We start from the raw sequence: 21,720 nt of genomic DNA on the forward strand, positions 1-21,720 counted from the left end.
GTTAAGGTGACTGGGTTGTTTCGCTTTTCTGATTTTGAGGGGGGTAGCAGTAGATTCTTGTTAAACATGTTGACTAAGGCTTCTGGGTCTAATTCTATGGAGGGAGAGGGGATGATTATGGGCTGGATGAGGGGGCGGAGGGTCTCTAGGGTAATGGACTTGTTGTTCCTGGTTGAAGCCGGTGGTGCTTGTGCAGTCGGGGTGGGGTATGATGGGAGGATTCTAGCTCGAAGTGGATGATGTGGTGGTCGGACCAGGCACATGGTGAGTTTGAGAGTATATTCAGGTTGCAATCAAGGTTAGCCACCCAATCAAGGGTTCTGCCTTTGCAGTGGGTAGTCCTGATATGCATTGTTTAAAGCCTAGTTTGAGGAGGGATTGTTCTACGGTTAAGGCATGTGAGTCTAGGGGATCTTTGTATCCTAAGTTTAGGTCTCCTAGAAGTTTGATTTCTGATGTATGTTTAGTGTGGTGGGAGGGTAGGTTGGAGATGTCTTCTTCAAAGGTTGATGTTGGGCCTTGAGGTCTATAGATCAGGTGTATCAATAGTGTACTTTGGGCAGAGAGGGGCAATTTGGCGGACATGACTTCTCCTGATGGGAACGGCAGAGAAGTGAATTCTCTTAAGCAGAGATGGGTTTTGGAAATGATGGCAATTCCTCCCCCTTTGCTGGTTGTCCTGTTTGCTCTAGTGATGGTGTATTTATCCGGAACAGCAAGCATGAGGGATCGGCATGCTGCCGGATGTAGCCATGTTTCAGTGACTGCCAGAAGGTCTAGATTGTTGGCTAGTATGAGGTCTGCCATTTCAAGAGTGTGCACTATGAGGGATCTGACCTGTATGCTCGGATAGGCCTAAGAGTTACCCCCCTCCCCTGCAGTCCCGTCCTTGTGGAGTCCAAGGCTGGTCGGGGGTCCCCAGGGCCCAGGTGGCGGGTGTACCACTGGCTGAATCATTGACCAAATGTGCTGTATTAAGCTAGGCCCTGGAAATCATTTTGTGAAACCAAAATGACATGAGCCCCTGTGCGCCGCAGCACGGCCCCCACCCTCTGAGAGTTCTCACTTGTCCCTGCGGCCGCAGCTCCCTGGCAGATCCGCTGAGAGCTCGTTCCCACGAACAGACGGACAAGAGCTAATGCTAGAAACAAACACTGTAACATTCACCTTCCGCAGTGTATCACTATCCTCAGTATGACCCGACAAGCAGGGCCGGGGTGGAAAAGAACTGTAAAATGGTCCCCCGACAAAAGTAGAGACCCCAAATACTAATATGCAAACTGCCTGTGATTAAACTCTTCTCTCCATTACCTTTTTGATAAACTATGTAAACTCCATGCAGATAGCAGAATGTGTGTTCATGTGGCATTCTGGTTGGAATACCCATATCCCTGTAGCTATGCGCAAATGGTAGAAGTGTCCCGGGTTTTATGTTATATGTTTCTCCCAGAAGAATGCACTCCAAGGCCCTATGCCATAACTGAACTAATGCTGCTAGAGTGCAACGGAAAACAAGTGCAACCGCATTGGGAGCTAATGTAAATTGTGTAAGAAAATGCATAGAATGTATTCGAATGTTCAAGCTCACCATGTGTCACTGCCATCAGTCTCATTGGCCAGTTGTTCCTGCATGCTCCACCAACCTTAATACTACCTCGCTTATCGTGCATGCATAGAGTGTAACAAAATGTCGTGGTTGTTAAATGCCTAACATATAGTTAACAATAGCAACATTGGTATAGGTAACACATTTGAAATGGCCATGTAAAGGCACTAACGATGCAGACATGTAAGCTTTGAAGAAAAAGCTCAATGAGTATTGTACAGTATATGAATTATTATGTCTTTTTGTATAACCTGCAAACACACAACGAAAATACCATTGTGGGCATATCCAAGGCCACTTCCCCTCCCTCCCCAGTGAAGCCTGCCAGATGAAAGACAGAGGCCCGGGCTGCTCTGCCTCACCTCCCCCAATTAGGCTGGAGCCGCTTCAAGCATTCACATTCCCCCGCAGCTCCCACGGCCGTGACCAGCCACCTGAATTATTTACAACCCAGCAGTAAACCCCGGCCATAAACGCAGGCCAAAAGGTGCCCTTTCTTAGGCTCCACGACCCACCAGCTCACCCCAGGTTAATGGCCACTGTAAAATTAGGGCACCCAATATTATAGCAACACTGTAGGAACCCACTCATAATGACTTCCAACGAGACACAAAAACGTGGACAGCTCACCCCTTGCCCTGACACCCAACCTCGTGACCTATGATACCCGGCCAACAGGATGATGGTAACCATATATTGATGTTTCACCAAAGGACCCCGCTCTAGGTGCATTCCTCCTGTGTTGCATTAACCTGTAGAATAACCTATTGTAGGATTTACAGGGGAAGATAATATTGCGGTATTGAATGAATGCGGTGCGTGGCCTTAGGGCAGAAAGCCAAGGAAGACATTCATCAATGACACTGGCCACGCCTGGCACAACAGCACCGCCCGGATGAGCCCAGCTGACCTGCCCAGCCCACGTTGGCAACCAGCGACATCCACCAACCACGGCGCACCACATCACAGCTGCACCTATAGTTAGTCATCGCCACCCAATCCCCACGAACATGTGCCTCCTATAGTGTGTGGGTTCTTGTGACGCATTTTGTAAATATATACGCCTGTCTTTGCTAGTGTCAGACAGAGCGCTCTCGGAGTTTGCAGAGTCCTTTGCATGCCCTATTTTTGACTTATATAAACTCCCATTAAGCTCACCCGCACTTGGTCTTAGCCTTATTCCCATCCTGGGAGTACATTATTGTCTCTCATTGTGGGGAGGATCGTGCTATCTGGGGACGCTCGCCTTCAGACCTAACCCTAGATCAAGCATTGATTGACATTGCAGCACAGTCATTAAATAAGGTATAAGTTACGTAGCACTTTCACATCTACGTACATCTATGTACATCTACGTACATCTACGTACACTCAATGGTCTATTCCTAGTTAACTTTGAAGCAAACAAAGTCAACGCTGAAATTTCTTGCATCCTAGAATACAACAGGCTATGTACACTGAACACCCCATCTAGATATGTACCCTATACCTCAAAAAAGAAAACCTTTAAAAAGAAAATAAATACAAACCGAACCTATAGCAGATCTCCCAGCAATACGGCTAAAGAAACAAAGAACTTGTGCTCCATCAAGTAAAACAACTACAAAACTGTCCAGTCCAAAAACAACTGCACGTCCTTCAGAAGACAAACAGACAAATGTCCTGTCTCAAAAAAACTACTGAAAGCCTATCAAAGGATACACAGGCACAACTATCTGGTCCATTTAAATTTAGCAACACAACAGGAGTAAACTGCTATGCAAATGTGGTAATCAATCTTCCCTTCCCATTGCCACCAATTGTTGACAATATTTACGTAAACGGCTCAGAAAAGTTGTGTTTGCAAAAGTTCGACCTTCATAGAAATGCCACAAATAATCCTGACAGCACTTACAATGTCTCTGGTATAAGGCAAGAATTGGGCTAGTGTACAGGAATGGTAAAAGTCATCATAAACACACAGGAAGATGCAAAATAATTCCTAATGTACTTATGACAAGTACTGGAAACCAAAATCATCTCTATAATTGAAATCTTCCCGATTTCATGCACGTGGAAACATACATGCACTCTCTGCAAGCATGTTTCAAAAATGAACGCTTTGTATATGTATCAGTGCCAAATTCTGAATTCCTTGCATTCCCTTGCATTTCACCAGCTTCCGAAGAATGCAAATCATGGCATATTATGCCCTTTTGCAATTCAGACAATCGCTCCACCATACAAATAAACTCACATAGCCAATATGTCACACTAATGCTTCTAAGGTACAATTCAGATGGTACCAAAAATAACTAAGCTTACAGGCTTCACACACGGCCAAGCATCACTTGGAAAGTAAGGTTGGTTTGAATGTAACAATACCTGTTACTCCAAAACATATATTACCCACAAACAAATGCCTACTTAATATTCCTTTAACCCAAATGTAGTCACTAAATTATAACACAATTAACAGTTAGAATACACCAGCAGGTATCTAACTACATCCACAATACTACAATAGACTACAATATATGCCAACCGGTATCTAACTACTTGAAAAACACCCTTCATTCCAAAACACTTCAAATACGCCATCTCAATTCTAACCTCTAATACAGTCAAAATATGCCAACAGGTATCTAACTACTTCAAGCATTCCCTTAATCACAACGTACTTTAAGCACACTTACTATCACCCTTAAACTCACATAGCTGTAATCAGGTGTGTTTGGTCCAGTGCAGATTTGTTTCCCCAATGACCCAACGATTATTTAATGTCAAAACAACAGCAGTGTGTCAACACTAATTTTGTACCAAACATAGTACTTAGAATGTACTGTTTATTTGGGTCTAAACAAATGTATGTAAAATTGTATACAAATAGAGCTTTTAAACTATCCTGATTAACAAATTGTACATTTTATTCCATAGAAAATAAACCAGAGATTTCAGCTTCATAACGCTACAAAACTAAGTAACCACAGCAGTTATAATATAACATATTCTATGAGCACAATCCTCAATTGTACTACAATCATAAGTACCATATACAGTTCAACTAAATCCTTCCTCCATATTACAAACACTTTGTACTTCCACTACATTACCTATAATTACTATACACATATTACTACTATGGTGATTCTGGCCATACTTCTACTATATTACCTATAATTACTATACACATATTACTACTGTGGTGGTTGTGCCCAGTGCACATATTCTTGGGGCTATGGCATACACCGTCAACAAATAAATCTCACCCTGATCCCCTGCAATCAAAATGATGTCCGTGCACACTGAAATTGACCGCAGACCTGGCGTCATTTCCAAACCCCTTTTCACCTATAAAAACAGCTCCACATTACCTTCATTCCATTTCCTTACAATTTCTACGCCCTCTTCCAGCCATCAAAGAACCCCAAATGTCCTTTGCAAGCTGACCGTCCACGATACTGTCCGCAAACTACTGCGATGCCTGTTTACAGCTACGACACCTGCCTGACCTTTTTCCACCTACAAAAATAGCCCCATATCATCTTTTTTCCACTCCCCCACCCTTCCCAGCCTCTCTTTCCATCACCAAATAACCCCAAATGTATTTTCCAGACTTTTTCCCCAGCAAACATGGCTGCAGAAACAGGCGACTGGCCGCGGATTCAACATGGCGAGTGTTTCCAAAAATATGTCACATCTCACGCTCCTCACCATCCAATCAGCAGGTGCGTCTGATATCCACGGACCTCAGGTCAGCCTCTGGGCCAATCAGAGGCCTGTCAACAGACCGAACAGGAAAGTGAGTCCACAGACCGAACCCAGATATTACTAAATCTTTTTACCTACTTTTTGGTTGTTTAAAAAGAAACCACTGGACGGATTTACATGAAATGTAGAAACACACGCTTTTGGGACTAAGCTGCCGCAAATCTGGTGAAGATCTGTCCAACGGTTTGATCTGTAGGCGTGAGCAAATTTCTTTTTCCATCGTGTCTATGGGAAAAAACACACATTTTGGGACCACTCCTATAACTTTGCCCTCCCTTAACAAAACCTCACCAAATTTTGCAGAATCGATCTGACGGATTAATATACTTTCTTTTGCAAAGTTTCATTAGGATTCGTCCAGGGCGGGTGAAGTGTTATAAGCCACCCAAAAAGTATTCTTCCTATGGGTTTAGCAACTTGACCATAAAATGTATATATAACAAAAGATGTCTCACGTGTACAAGCTGGATTTGCAATGTAAACTCTTTTCATGTGGGACTCATGACAGCTTGACCTTTAGTGTGCAGTACTTTCAAGGTATGACAGTAGTGCAGTTTGAAAGCATGTATGTGGTTGCCATGGGTTTTCTTGGTGTGTTATGAGGTAAAGACACGACATCCAGCAGGACTGTGGACTGTCTCCCATCCATGCAGTAACTGGGACCCGCTTAGCTTCAAAGCGGGGAAGGGGCCGGCCCCCTAAGGCCATGTTGCTCTAAGGGGTCAAGTGGTCTTGTAACTTGTGCTCATTTATTAGGCAACATGGTTTGAGGGGGCAGGCATCTTCACTTTGAAGCTAAGCAGTGTTGGTCCCAGTTACTTCATGGATAGGAGTCCTATTTCCAGTTCATGGACTACAGATAGCCGCGGCTATGTGTAGTTTTAAAGCCGCGAATATGGAAAAAAGGCCAGAAAAAAGTTATTTCTCACTCCGCCAAGCCCTCACCAACTGCCCCTTCATCTCTGCTAGCTCCCCCCACTCCCTAGATGGCCTCCTCACCACCCCTGTCCTATCCCATTCTCCCTACAACACACGTTTCCGTGACACAGTTTGCTATGTGATGTCAGCTATTCACAGCTATAGCCGAGGTCATAGAAAAGCTTTGTGTTGCAAACGCAGTTCCTAGACCCCCTCCAACCCCCAAATTTCACTTGGTGTCCTCTTACCCCCCCTCCCCCACCTCCAGACTGATTGCATTTGCATGTTTTTTGACCTGCAAATGGCTTTTTTCCTGTGTTTCATTTTCCGATATTCTCAACTATGCAGCGGCTATTGCTCTCATTGGGGGGAAAAAATGGCGGCTTTTTCATTTCTGATAACCATGATCCTGCAATGCACCATGGGAAATATATAACTATTTTTTGGGGAGAAGTGGGCACCCCCTTTTCCATCAAATATTTTAAAAACTACTGGACGGAATAACCCCAAACCACAAAAAGGCCTCAAGTCAACGCTTGGTGTTGTTTCAGACCTGGTCCAATTCCAACCAGCAGTTTGAACTGTGCGGTCCGGCAAAAAATGACCTTTTTTTTGTCTATTGGAAAATTAATGGGAAGTAGGCCGCAACTTTGTTTTTTTGTTTTCTTAGTAACTTTTTAATTTTTTAACAAATCTTTACCAAACTTTGCAGTCTGGGGATATGAGGGGGGGGGGACTCAACCCTAACTGTCTTCAAAACTTAAGCCAAATCCATCGCATGAGTCAAATGGTATAAGCAATTCATTTTTTTGGGTTTCCTATGGGAGTCTCACTCACCTTAACTATAGGGCGGTAACTGCCGACCTACAATATATATATTATAGGTTTTCAGTTGTCGCCCTATAGTTAAGATGAGTCGGACTCCCATAGGAAACCCGAAACAATTAATTATTAATAACTTTTGACTCGTGCAATGGATTTGGGCCAAATTTCGAAGGCAATTTGTGTTCCAATGCACAGCACAAACCACTGGATGGATTAGGATCAGGTCCGAAACAACTTGGGCATAAATCATTGACTCGCAATCCATGTGGTGTGATGCCAGTAGTTGTTTTAAGATTTGATAGAAAAGGGAGTGCCCTCTTCCGCTTCACCAAAATAGATAGCTACATCTTGGGTACATTTCCACGAGAAACCGGGTGTTGCAATCTTTTTTTTCTCGATGCAAGAGATAGCTGTGGATATAGCAAAGGATAAAGGAAAATGAAGCACAGGAACAATAATGCTTTGATTCATGATAAGGATTTGGTATTCATATAGTGCTTTTGCCAAAGCACTATACGTAGCACATATTTAAATACAATGATCATTCAGAATCACTTCATTACGCTTTCGAATGTGTACTTTGATAGGTTCGTGATGTGTGGCGAAAAGCAACACGACAATGAGCCTATAGACCAGTTCTGTGCATGACTGCACCAACTGTCAAGCATGTTCAGATGGGACAACGAGTTCAAGTATGTTGCGAAGGCAAATCCTGCGAGAACCGGGAATGACATTAGTCCAAATCCTAGACAATGGCAGTGTATATGAACTAGCAGAAAGCAGGGGGGCTAAAAGGGACACGGCTGTACGCCCAAGCAAAGGGGAAGAGGCTTTTGCCCTACGAAAGTCCAACCCGTCGAAGTCCCGGTGGAGCCAAAAGTGCCAAGATACAACCCCCACTCAGGGCTCCCCGGCAGTATGCCAGTACTGCGGGTACGATTTACCACATGCTGAGGACTGCCCCGCAAAGTCAAGGGTATGTGGGAGGTGCAACACACCAGGCCACTACGCAAGAATGTGCAGAGCTGCAGCACCAGTGATGACCCACAGGGGCCATGCGACACAATTCTTTATCGATGAGAAAATTAGGCAAGGTCACTGGCAGGTGCGGTGGTGAGCCCATGTGCCAGGGACTAGAAGGGAGAATTAGTAGCCCAGGGAAAATGGCCAATGAGCGATGAAACGCCACATCACCACATCACCACATCGCCACATCACTCATATTTATTTTGTATATAGCACACAACATAATCAAGTTGAGTCTTGACAGGGGAAAGTGGTCCACTTGTTTCAAATGTCAAAGTTGCAAAGCCTTGTTAGATTTAATGCACATAGCTTACCAGGCTGACCTTGTGATCCTTTAGTAAAAAATGACTGTTCCAGGCCATGCATACTCTGTACCAAGCAGAGCAGTAGATTTTAGGGTGAAAAAAAAGTCAAAATGAGCACAGAAAATGTATACATTGCCATACCTCTCAACTCACCGGCATTAGATGGGTGTCATCGAAATGGAGTCTGCTTAGCCTCACAGCAAATTTCAATGGACTCACACATGGAATCTTCAGGGCAGGCTGGGTTCATTGCTTTCATGATGGGACCCCCCCCGCTACACCAGTGCTGAGTGCGTGAAAGCACGGATTCTTGCTTTGAGTTTCACAGTTTTGTAACTTTTTGTGGTTGCTAAGCAACCACTGAAAGGTTACAGAACTCCGAACGCATGATTCCAAGAGTGGTGCCACAGGCCAGGAGCAGCCATGGAGCAGGAGGCAGCGGTAAAGCTTCTGTTCTGTTTTTTTTCTTTCCTTTTAAAAAAATTGTAAATTGACATGGGGTTCACAGCTGAGACACAGGGATTGTGTCCTGCAGCTGTGACCCCTGTTCACCCCCAAATGAAGTCTCTGGTCTAGAGGTGGGGCGATAAGAGGACACCAAGTGAAAGTTGGGAGTTGGAGGTGGTCTAGAGACTGTGTTTGCAACACAAAGCTTTTCTGTTACCTCGGCTATCGGACAGAATAGCCGACATCTCAAAGCAAACTTCATCACAGAAACAGCATGTGTTGTGGGGGAATGGTAGAGGGCAGGGTAGGTGTTGCTACTAAGGTGTGCATGGCAGAAGATATCAGCCAGCACACGGGTTTCCTGAAGTGGGAGCTTCAAAAGAAGCTAGTCATAATATGAAACAGTACCATTAAACATATTGTCCTGTGACAAAGAGGGTGAGGCAGAGCTACATTAACAAACCATGCCTTTCCTTCTTCCCCCACCTCCGAAAAGCTGCTCACCTCACTGTCTTCGTGAATTTCTATGCTGTTTTGCCTCAGACATCTTTGCTTTCGTTGGGGGACCCTGTACAGTTCATCTGGAGAAACAAAAAAGATTAAAGAGAACACGTTTAGATCCATTGAAGTGTGACTTTGACTACAGGGAATTCTTCATGCACTGGAGTGGCTGACACACACTAAAGAGTATCAACGTTTCCTAATTTCCTAGGTCATGTCTCCTCTTACCAGCTTCATATCTTTAAAGGGTTAATGAACGGTAGGTCTATCAGAAGGATGCACAACAGTCTGGTTCCTGTGATTGGCAGTGCTTTAAATTAACCAGTATTTTCAGGCTCTTCATTGATCTAGTGATTTTGAATGCTCTGACTTCTGGTTGTCAGACTACAATACTGTTACCAAAAAAATACAAGAAGGTGGACTGATTTGATAAATAGAAGCTCCTAGGAGTTCTGTGGTGCAGAATGGATTCCTTGAATTTAACAGAGCTCATAGTATAAATACCCCCTCTGGACTCTGCATGATGTGACATGCTGACTAGAACTGCAGTTAGTTCTGTAGTCACTGTCCTGGATAGTTCCCTTTCTCCATCTGAGTCTACAGTGTGACATTCTTCACTGCTTTGAAACCCAGCTCTCTTGCTCTCTCACTCTTTCTCTCATACACACACATACCCACACACACTATTTCTCCTCTTCTCACCTCTCTGGCTCGTAAAATCTACTAGCCCACTTGCATTGGCGAGGAGATTCTATAAGGGGCAAGTACTATTTGCAGTTATGGAGATGTTTGAAACTTTTATTTGACAGATAAATAATGTGCCACCATCATCATGGATCGAGTGCCTTTGTCTTAGGTCGAGTATGTAAACTAAGGAATTCACCCTGCACGTCTAGTGGGATTTCAAAGAATTTGCAAGGACTGCCCCCTTCTGTTTATCCTTCTCTTCTCTCCCATTTCTCCCTCCCTCATTTTACTGCTGTCTCCCCTTTCCAAATTCCTGATATGATCTCCTCCAAAATAAAAAAAATTCTTAACACTCTTCATACATTCTAAATCTTCTTCCTTTCACCAACCCTCCACTCCCCCTACCCAAACCCCCCAGCACTGCCTTTATGTCCCAGGAAACACAGGACATGTTTGCCTTCTCTCACTCTCACATGCCCTCATGACCCCTACCATGCCTATTGAGTCTTCTTCCCCAAAACACTGCGCTTTGTGTTTCCCCTTTTTTCCCCCACCTTCTCGTCCTCAGCCAGTTATTCACAATAATACACAAAAGGTGAGAATTTCTCAACCAAGAACACATCACAACTAAATAGCCTGTTTGAGGGCAGGGTGCAAAAATTCAAGTTGGAAGCTACTAGCCAGCCATAAAACACAGTCATTTGCCATCTCAATCAATTCTAGACACACAGAGAGCACACCATTTCTTACTCACCAAAAGTCCAATATCACTGGCCAGTGGCAAGTGCACATTTTGCACCCTATTATAGGGGTCATGTCCTACTTGGGAAAGTCTAAACCATGCTTTAACTCTCAGTACCTTTCACAGAGGAGAACATCCAATTGAATATCAGTCTGGCCACACTCACAAGGTCACTCCAGCACCAAATGATGGATAATCATCTGGACAAGAGTACAAACCGCAACCCCACATGTTTTTCTTCTTGTTAAGCATTATCCGTGAGGTACAGCAGACTCTGTAGCCGGGACACAGCAATTATTTTTGAGCCGTTAATTCCACAGACAACCTTTCCATGGGTCCAATTATTCTGTACTGTAACCGGCCGGAACCATGAAGTGGGACAAAGGGATGAAAAATAAAAAAAGAGGTAGCCCTGATCTGACAAAAAAGGGTTTCACATGGGTGTTACCTGTCGGAGTAAGGATAAAAAAAAGTGTGTCACTAGGGTGAGTGCACATTTTAAAAGTTGAGAGAAAGACAAGCCATCTCTGTGACAAACATAGAATTGTTAGAGTGTGGGAAAACCCGGGTGAGGCAAGTTGAAAAATGCAATCCGGATACCAACACATTGCTCTCCTTACCTATGCAGAGATTGCTTCACTTCCCTGATGATGCCCGACAAGGCAGAAACATGTACCTTGGTTTGCTGCATATAGTCTTGTCTAGAGAATTGCCTAATATTGTGCTGATGGACTGTCCTTGTTGACATTGACAAAGACCAGAGTTATATGCAAATGAATATCTCTCTTCTGGCAAGGAATAGTGGCCTAAAAGTTGATTGTGAATGCTCCTCATGGGGGCGCCTTCCACAGAGCAGGCTATTTAAGGTATGTTCATCCTCAGTAGAAGGGATAATATATTTTTGGCTGATTTTTAAAGACTTTTACTTTGCCCTTAAGTTATAAACTGTAACATTCTTAGCACTTCGTCCATGTCTCACATCGAGCTCTTACCCCCCTCTTCCTTTCTTCACTTGCACGTTCTGAATACTCTGTATTTCCCTCCCTCCCTTGTGGGCACTTTTGAAAAAGTATATTCTTATTGTATAAGTGCCTAAAAGTAAACATTAAATCAATAAATCTAGACATGGATGATCCCTTGATCTCTGTGCCTACAGAGACACAACTTCACCTTACTCATTATGCCCAACAAGGCCGAAACACGTGTCCGAAGTTACTGTTGGCACAGAAGAGAATTACCTATCATTTTGGGTCTGATTGCCTTGTAGGTGTACCAGACATATGCAAATATATAATCCCCCTTTGGTATACCGTGGGCAACAAGGTGATTCCAGATCCACCTGAGTGAGCACAATCTCCAGACTCTACCAAAAAGGCAGTTTAAGTTGTGTTCCTCCTTCAAAGTGAGGCTCTCACATTTTGGGGTATTTCACAGTGTCAGCAGTTTCCCTCTATCCCACTCTTATCAGTTTTTCTTTATACTTTTACATCTTATTTTTGAAAAATCTGTTTCTTACTGGTTTTGTATTTCTATTTTTTTTGTTTTCTTCCTACTTCTTTTTCATTCTTCCCATTTTCACTCTCCCTGATTCTCCTGCTTCCTGATTTCAGCCAGCTGTATCAGGGGAGTTATCAGTGCCTTGTGATGTCACTCTACTAGATGTGGGTGTCTGGGCTGGACCAGGGAATGGGAGGAGTGAAAGGGATCATTTGTAACCATACTGTACCTGATTCGAAGGATAACTATGCTTTATAGAGGATGTTTTGCTGATGATGTTACAGTATCAGATAATAATGTCCCCATATATAATATCCCCATTCATAATGTTGCTGGGAAAATCCATCAGCGACATTATATATGGTGGCATTATGCATGGGGACAGTAACCATAAGGGGCCTTAATTTAGGTAGCGTGTCATGCAGGTGGATGGGAAATAGAATACCTCTGCACTCCAATAATCAGACCAACTCAGGAAGACAGCAAATTTTGTTTACTGTTTTAATAACAATTATCTAAAACAGGGAGTTACAACAGACATCAATGGACGTCACACAGCATTCTCTCTCTCAAAGCATTTAATAAAAAACAACACTTATATAGCAAAAACTCATCATACGTGACGTCATGCTACATGGCAAATAAGAAAAACCTACGGGGGGTTGTGGTTGGCTCAAGGGGAATATCTAAGTATACTTTCTATGAGGGGTTGGGTTGTGGTTGGGTCTCTACAGTCAGGTGGACAACTCATGCCCACTGCTAGTGCAAGTCATCTTCATCAATTATTAGAAACACGGTACCCTATTGGCTCTCAAACTATAAGGCCCTTCGTTATATGGCCGTCTACAATTGGTCGGCATGCTCGTGTCCTTCTGGAACATTTGATTCACATAGCAGCATGTGAGCTGGGACCCAGGTGCCAGGGGCTAGACTGAACTGTACCTCCCTACCCAATCAGCCCATCATCTCTCATCACCTAGGCCTTCTGACATGCAGACTGTCTTTGAACCTGGCCTTGCAATGTATTCTCATTCCAGGGAATATAAGGGAGTACTGGCACATGCTTATCAACGTTCTGGACTCCGTACCCACTCTATTCTCATCCTTGGTTCACCTGACTGAATACCACAATATGGCCCATTTTATAGCTTTTAATTGTCTTGAATTAATAAACTTGGCACGCATGGTGTTCTTTCACTGCACCTTAATGAAAGATAATTCAGCTTCTTCTTTTCACTGTTCTTTGAGGATAGATAACCAGTTCTTAGCTCTCTTCAGTCGTGTTACCAGGCCAGACAGCCCTTCTCGCTTCTTCCATGCTCCCAGCTAATTCTTTGCTGTGACACAGTCTTCAGCCCTTTTCTACATGGTATGAGCTTACTAAAATTGTGACACTGATGTCCAGCTTCTATATAAAGGTGGCTTCGCCTGCAGTCTATTCACTATGTATAGCAAGCTTCTATGATCACTTAGTATACTTGCAATGCTGCATCTGTACATTTATTAAACGGCTTGCATTTTCTTCAGTGCTTTTTACATGTGCAATCTTCATTTTGCACATGAAAGTTTACTCAATTCTTTACTTCATCAGTTTCTATAAGTTCCATACATTCTCTTCGTTAGCCAGTCTTCTCAGTGCGGCACGCTCGTTTCTTGTGATGTCACCAACTCCTCGTTCTCTCTTTTTCATATTCCTTCGGGGATCTCCACCATGAGATTGTCATCTCTTCGGGGACACATCTCATAGGGTTTTCTCAGTGGGTCAGTGTGTACCTTTTCTCAAAGACTTGATGCGGAATAGTCACAACTGCTGGTGTCAAACATGGCACTATTGCAGGCTTCCAACATACTGGTAGGGGCAGGACTTCCTGCAGAGGCTGTTTGCTGCTACTCTACACACTCCCCTCTGGTTAATTCATCAACCAAATCTTCATTAATCTCTGCATCTTGATTTCTTCTCTTGAAGAAGTGCATCTTTGAGGTCCAAATCTTCATTACTCCTTTCAGGGATCTTGCTGATTTTACATGTTCATCAACACTCCAGTTCGTGTAACTGCACTGTCCATTCGGATTAAAATAGATCCATCATCTCACATACTTCTTGTGATTCTTTGGATACAGGAACTTCATTCCCCCAGGTGTTATGATGATGGCCTCTATGTATTTTCTGATCTCTTCATCTGTCAACTACCTGGGTCTAAACCCTGATTCGACATTGATCATAATCTTAATCACTACCACCTTCTTTGCTGTCTTCTTGCACTGTGTAATTATTATCCTGATCACACAGAATCCAAACATCACCAATATTGGTCCAAGAAACTTGAAGATGTTCGCCATCTACTGTGGGACCCATGAGAAAATGGACGTGAACCATCCATCATCTATGATGTCTTCTGTCTCGTCTTCCATCTTGTTGTGCAGGGTTGTCAGCAACGTTATGGCCTCTGTCAAGGTCCCATTCTCATCATCATGAGATGGTATGAATGTTCAACATGATGGCCCAGTTTTGGTGCAAACTCCTCCTTCCATCGCTGTGATCATGTCCAGGACATATCTGTTCTGTATGGTCATTAGTCGTATGGCTCTCAGATCTTCCCTGATAGCATTTAATCCCTTTAAGGTGGTGTTGATGGTCTGCAGAAGCTCCCATATGGTAATCTGCAACCATTTGGCATTGGCCATCATCTGGATCCCAGGCACGAAGATAGTCATGAATGCTGAAGCAGTCTTGCTGATCAACCTGTGCCCATATGGGATAGCATCAAAGGCTTCTATTGATTTTAGTGTGAAGTAATTCCCTTTCTTGGTTCGATTGAGAAATTCAAGTGATCATCTCCTTAAATGAGCATCTACTTTTGAAAATTCTTCAATGTTCAGGTCACTCTGAGGAATCACTAATGCTGGAACATGGATGAGCACCAAGGAACCCGTTCCTGCCCAGTCCTTGGGCAGCTTCATGAAGGCTCTGGAGCCAGAAGCCCACTAATCATCTATTAGGATGCCTGTTCCTGCTCTCATTCTGGAGACATCAACTGTAGTTTTGCAGCCTTTATTATTTCCCACATGAATCCTCCCTTCTTTCTGGAAGCATAATGTTGCATTTGCCAATTTGATCATTATCATAGGACCTGATTCATCTTCTACCCACGTCAGTATTTTGACATGTTTAGCCCATGATTTCAAACATCCTTCGTTCACTTTCTGTAATTCTTGTACATATTCTGCCTTCAGTAAGTGAGCTGTACAGGACATTAGACCTTCTTGGATTTCAATTGACCATAGACTAAACCTTGAGTTTGTTCCCAACATCCAGACCATCCAGCTACCTTTGCTTTATCGGGGATATGCAGTCTATTCATCTCTGCAACAATTACCTCTTCCTGTACTGTCACTGAATATGTAAGCATCTTGCTATTCCATACAGGTTCCTTTTCCATCTGTGTGGTCTTGATTTAATCATCCTGGAATGGAAATGACCATTTCAAGTTCCACCGCAGAGTGGCCCAATTTCCTTGGAATTGTCCTCTGGTCATACATGCTGCAAGATGAACAAGGCATTTGGCATAGTGTTCTGGGATTTCTCTTGAAATAAAAGTGTGAGCTGCATCCATGGCATAGGGTATGAGAGAGCAGATGTAGCAAGCCTCGTTAGATGTTCTCTCTGCCATCTTTCTCATGTGCTGATACCTCATGTTATTATCCCGGTGTGCTGCATTGTCTAGATAAGTATTTATCTCTTCATTACCTTCCTCTGTATTTCTCTTGTGTCTAACTACTACAAGGTCAGTACTTGCATAATAATCATGAAGCCAATCAAAAAGTCCCCTTTCTTTGGGTGAGAACCATAGGAGACTCTGGCTTAGTGGAGGTAAGCGATTCAAAAGCAGTTCTTGCAGAAGGGGAAACCGTTGTGGCCTCTATCTTAAAAGGAGCATCAATATAAAAGGGAATGTATAACAAGAGAAACACACAAGTCACAAAGGGCCTGATTCACAGAATGATTTCCTATGGGATTGCACCATTATAACATGCTTCTGTGAATCAAGCCCAAAGTATAGTTGCACATACATATATCACCAACCAGTGCATTAACCCCCACCATTTGTGGCAGTCAGGAATTGGTTGTGCTTGTTCATTCCTTAAAATCGTACTACTTTCAACATTTCTCATTTCTACTGTGATCATTTAAGACATAAGAAACACTTTTTATTCCTGCAATTGCAATGTCTCCTGGTGTTATAGTATATGCTTGATGATTACAATTAACCAATTAACCCTGCTACCAAGGACCAATCCTGGCTCCTGGCTCCTTGTTCACTGTGTGTGCCTGCACTATGTCGCTGAAACTCATAGCTGCTGATGGCCCTGCCCCTCTCCCCCCACCATCAGGAGACCGCCGCAGCATCCCGACTCCATATGGGGCTTAATGGAAGCATTGCGCGATCGAGCGTGGAAATTTGCATATTTCTCTGCAAAATTGTTTTCATCATGTTTGCATTCTACTCTGAGCAGTGACCATCTGCTGCACCTAGTCATAAGATTTATGTTGTACAGTATGACTGTCCCTGCCTGGAGACAGCCTACATCCGCACAGAAAATTATGGGATGCCTAGCCACTCCATAATGGCCACCTGCACCGCATGCAGCCGAGTGTGTGGGGCCTTTGCTTCCAACATTGCCCCTGATTGGCTGGGGCTTTGGTTTTATTGCACTATAAGAGAGCCAGCAGGCTTGGCCGGCCCTCCTACCAAGGGCCGATCCTAAGTCCCCTGTCTGCTCCCTGTCTGCTACGTGGGCACTCTAAGGCGAGTCATTGACTCAAGGCGCTATATCCATGAATGTGCCAATCTAATTGACTCTTGTATCTTTGTGTTGAAGCTGGCCTGCAACATGGGGTTAGGCTCCATGAATGTGCGCACCTAATTGACTCTTGTATCTTTGTGTTGAAGCCACCCTGTAACATGGGGTTAGGCTCCATGAATGTGCCCACCTAATTGACTCTTGTATCTTTGTGTTGATGCTACCCTGCAACATGGGGTTAAGCTCCATGAATGGGCCCACCTAATTCACTCCTGTATCTTTGTGTTGAAGCCACCCTGCAACATGGGGTTAGGCTCCATGAATGTAATCACCTTGAACTCTTTGCACTCTGCTTCATGTAATTACCTATGAACATTGCTCTATGATGTAATCACCTCTTGCACTTCCTCTCTGTAACCTGAAATACTGTAACCAATCCCTTATGCTTAAGTGCCTAGATACCTCAGGGTTTTGTGCGCTATATAAATAAATAAATAAATAAATAAATAAATAAATAAATAAATAATTCCTTCCTAATCACGGGGCCATTTTTAGGATCCTGTAAAATATTGCAAAGATCAACGTTTCTTCTGACAAGAGCAGGATATGCTTGAAGAATAAATACAAAAACAGCAAGTATAAGTCTGTGTATATCCCCATCGATCAGCACCATGGAATGCGAACAATTAGAACAAATATGCACCAAGAAATCAGTCTGGATAATCTGTTCTTTTCCAGTTTTAATATTGAACTTTCATATGGGCATAACTTTGACACGTCAACAGAGCTCTACAGTTCATTTTTCAATTTCCTGTTACTCCTCAGCAAGGGTTTGCACTCCTGCTATAATATCCATAAGGATTGTCTGCTTGAGTCACAGTCCAAATGCACAATCTTCTTTATTCAGCTTGTTGATTTACCATCCTTCTTCGTCATCGATCAAGTTTGCACATGCTGAAATTCTTCTTCTTGTCTTGCTTCTGGATCGGCAACAGTAGGAGGGAGAGTAGGAGTTGGAGGGGCATTCTCGCTGGTGCACAATTTAATTTCGTTCAAATGAAGCTAAGCTTGTCTGCCTTGGACTTTTACTGCTGAGGGAGTTATATTTTCAACGATAAAGGGGCCATTGAAACGTGGCTCATGCCATTTTCGGGTGAAATCTTTTATCAAAACAATGTCACCAACAAACAATTTAGGTGCTGATAAAAGTTCAGTTGATCCGATTGCTGGATGGTTTTCATCTGTGTTCTGAGACCAACCCCTCTGGCATCTGAGTTGATCTGAAATGAGAGAGATGCTAGAGGTCATACATGTCAAATATTTATGCAGCTCATCGCCTAATAGTTTTGCTGTACTCTGTGCTTCTACTCCTCAATGGAGGTGTAAGAGGCGTTCTCATCCACCTCCCAGTCACTAGTTGGTGGGGGTGACGTGGTGGTCCGAACCAGGTTAATTGCTTAGGGCACATAAAGCTAAGGGCAGGCAATATAGCCATCCCTTCTTCAAAGTTAGCTTGATTTTGGCAATCCTTTCTTTAAGGAGGCCATTGAGTCTCTCACATATTCCGTTTGCTTGTGAGTGATAAGCAGAAGAAAACGCATGTTTAATACTCAATAATTGTTTTTAACACTTCATCGATCTCAGCACCTCACACACACCCCTTCTTGGAAAGACTTCACATACTAAAATCTTCACTGTGCAAGTGGCACCAGGGTGTGTACATGGACCTGACTCAATCCACCTCGAGAAGGGACACACCACCACTATCAGATACCTGTATCCATTAAACACCTGCAGCATGTCATTATAATCAATATGTAAATGCTGAAAAGGACCATTTGTTCGAGGTATTATTCCTCTAATAGTTTTCAGTGTATGCCCAGCTGTAAACTTCTGACACACGATGCAATTCACTACAAAGAATGCAACATGTTCTAACAAATTTGGAATAAACCAGTCCTCCGCAATCATTGCAGCAAGACTTTCCCTAGTTACATGCGCGGGGTAGTGCAGCTGTTCAAGGGCTACCTTTAACAATGCTACTGGCATCACCAGATTTCCAGTGCTATCCTATCACCATAATGCTTCTGTGGGGGATAAAGAACACCCCATTCATTTCCATATCTCATGCTCTTCCTGTGGTGCACTGCCTTTGATCTCCATCAATTGGGTTTTCTGGAAAATTATTAAATCCTTCTTGTAGTACCATAATCGTAACTAATTTCTCCTTGACATTTGGAGTATCAAAACTCAAGATATCTGGTGAATAGACAACCCTTTTGGCTTCTGCATCTGTGGCTTCGTGCCCGCAATAAATAAAATCTGTTCACTTAGTGTGAGCGGCGCATTTAAGGCCCACTATGGCTACTGGGACCAATAAAGATGTCTATTGCACTGGAGTGCCATCTGCTCGGAGGTAGCCCCTCCTTTTCCAACATGCCAGCTCTGCGTGTACGGTTTACGTCACATAGGCAAAGTCACTGTACACCGTCACTTCCTGGCCTTCGAGTTTCTCGAGCATGACAATGAGTGCTACCAATTCTGCCGCTTGCGCTGAAAAGTGAGAGGGTGCCTTGCACTTGCTACAATTTCAACCTCGCCATTTGCTCTATGCCTCACTACAGCTGTGCCAGAATGCCTTTCTACACTAGTCTGATACATTTTCAAAGAACCATCAATAAAGAGAATGTCCCCTCCTGGCAAAGCATTTTCTTTCACACAAGGTATATCATCATAAAATTCAACATAATTTGCACAGTCATGCATATGATCACCGTCAGCTATTGGCTCAGCTACAAATGTGGCAGGATTCACTTTTTAACATCTGACAATTTTGATCTTTGGGTTCAAAATCATTTTTCATACGCTGAGGCTCTCTGAGATGTCAGTGTAGCTTTGGGTTTCTCTAAAATGGCAAACAGAGCATGCTCCACAAAGAGAGTCAGAGCAGCCCATAACAATACTTGCAGACTTCTCAATTGCGAATGCAGCAGCTGCCAATGACTGTTTGCAAGAAAAATGTCCTTTCATAACTGGGTCTAAAATCCCATTGTAATACGCTAAGGGCTTGTACCCCAATGTAGTCCTCTGTGTAAGCACTGCTGTCATGACTGTCCCATTTGTGTGCAAAAATAAATAGAATTACTCAGCATAATTGAGAATTCCTAAAACAGGGGCTGTACAAATCACTTTCTTCAACTCCTCAAATCCTTCCCCATCTCCTTAGTCCATTCTATTTTAACCTTATTCACCTATTCTTTCTTTAAAGCCTGCAAAAGGGGTCTTGTGTATGAACTGTAGTCAAACCTGGGTGTTCTAACATAATTGCATAGTCCCAAAAATGGTTGCATCTGTTTTACTGCATGCGGTTTTGCAGTTTTCATAATTGCCTCAGTTCTTTCAGTTGTCACCTTTTTTCCATCATGTGAAATCAACTGTCCTATATATGACACTTCTTCTTGACAATATTGTAGCTTCTCCTTGTATACCTTGTATCCTTTGTCTGCTAAAATAGTCATCAACTGAATCGAGTCCTGCCTGCACTCATCTTCTGTAGTGCTACAAATTAAAATGCCATCTACGTATTGTATCACTGCACTTTTCAAATCAACATTGCCTAGGTCCATCTGGAGGACCCTGTTAAAGATGGCTGGAGACTCACTGGGTCTCATTACCAGTTTGGAGGTAGCCATGCCCTTATAAATAGCATGGCTGCCTCCAAACTCGGGTCTGGGTTCCTCGAATGAGGAATTACCGGGCCATTCCAACCTTGGAGGACCCGGTAATTCCTCATTGAAGTAACTCATCCCCATTCCCATTTGAGGCCCCATAGGGCTCAATGGGAATGAGGAGGGAGCTATTAACGGGCCCGTTATTAGCTCCCTGGTCCCCTCACGGGACCCGCAAAGGACGTCTGGTCTAACCAGGTGTCCTTACCGGGTCCTGCAAGGGAACCTCGTAAAAGGGCGGAATGGGTTTACCGGCACCAGCACCATTACCGGTGCCGTTAAACCCATTCCACCCACCTCATAATGAGGCCCACAGTACCCGTGAGGTAGCCTAGTATGTTTCAGACGAGTCTGGCAGAATGTAAATGAAGTCAAGTCTTGTCAGTCCTTGTGCAATGGGATTGAGAACAATGCATTTTTCAAATAATCAGTGTGAAATATCATGCTTCCACCAGGATAGTATCATCGATGGGTTAGGAACTAGAGGAAACTCTGCTTCTACAATCTGGTTAATCACTCTCATGTCTTGTATGAATCTCCACGACCCCCCCTTTTTGTTTTCTTGATAGGATACACAGCGGTATTGCACAATGTATCTGATACACCAGAATACCTTGTTTCATCAGTGCTGAAATAGTCTGAAACATACCCTCATCAGCCTCTCGAGACTTGGGGTACTGTCTTGCTTGAGGTAAAATTGCACTGGATTCAACTTTATTTTAACTTCCCCTGTTCCCTTTAATAATCCTATGTCATAAGGATTTCCCTCTTCTCTATTCTTATCCAGTATGTAATGCTCACAAAGAACACTACTTCATCATCTGTTGGGTCTTCTCTAAACATATCATCAGTAAATGTCAGTCAACCTGTACCTTTCTTCGAGAG

At 43.4% G+C, this 21,720-nt stretch overlaps 1 protein-coding gene across 12 annotated transcripts in view; it reads right to left on the bottom strand.

Annotated features, from left to right (window-relative positions):
• PITPNM3 (PITPNM family member 3) overlaps positions 1 to 21,720 on the bottom strand; it is a 6,156,742-nt gene that overhangs the window by 4,767,866 nt on the left and 1,367,156 nt on the right. For 11 of the 12 annotated variants that reach the window (XM_069615040.1, XM_069615036.1, XM_069615037.1 and 8 more), the window contains one exon: positions 9,382 to 9,458. The exons of the other annotated variant lie outside the window; for it this stretch is intronic. In XM_069615040.1, the coding sequence (XP_069471141.1) occupies positions 9,382 to 9,458 (77 nt within the window). The remainder of the gene's footprint in view (positions 1 to 9,381; positions 9,459 to 21,720) is intronic. 12 annotated transcript variants of the gene reach the window in all.

This window comes from Ambystoma mexicanum, chromosome 9 (genome assembly GCF_040938575.1).
Source record: "Ambystoma mexicanum isolate Mex_15411 chromosome 9, UKY_AmexF1_1, whole genome shotgun sequence".
Lineage (NCBI taxonomy): Eukaryota > Metazoa > Chordata > Amphibia > Caudata > Ambystomatidae > Ambystoma > Ambystoma mexicanum.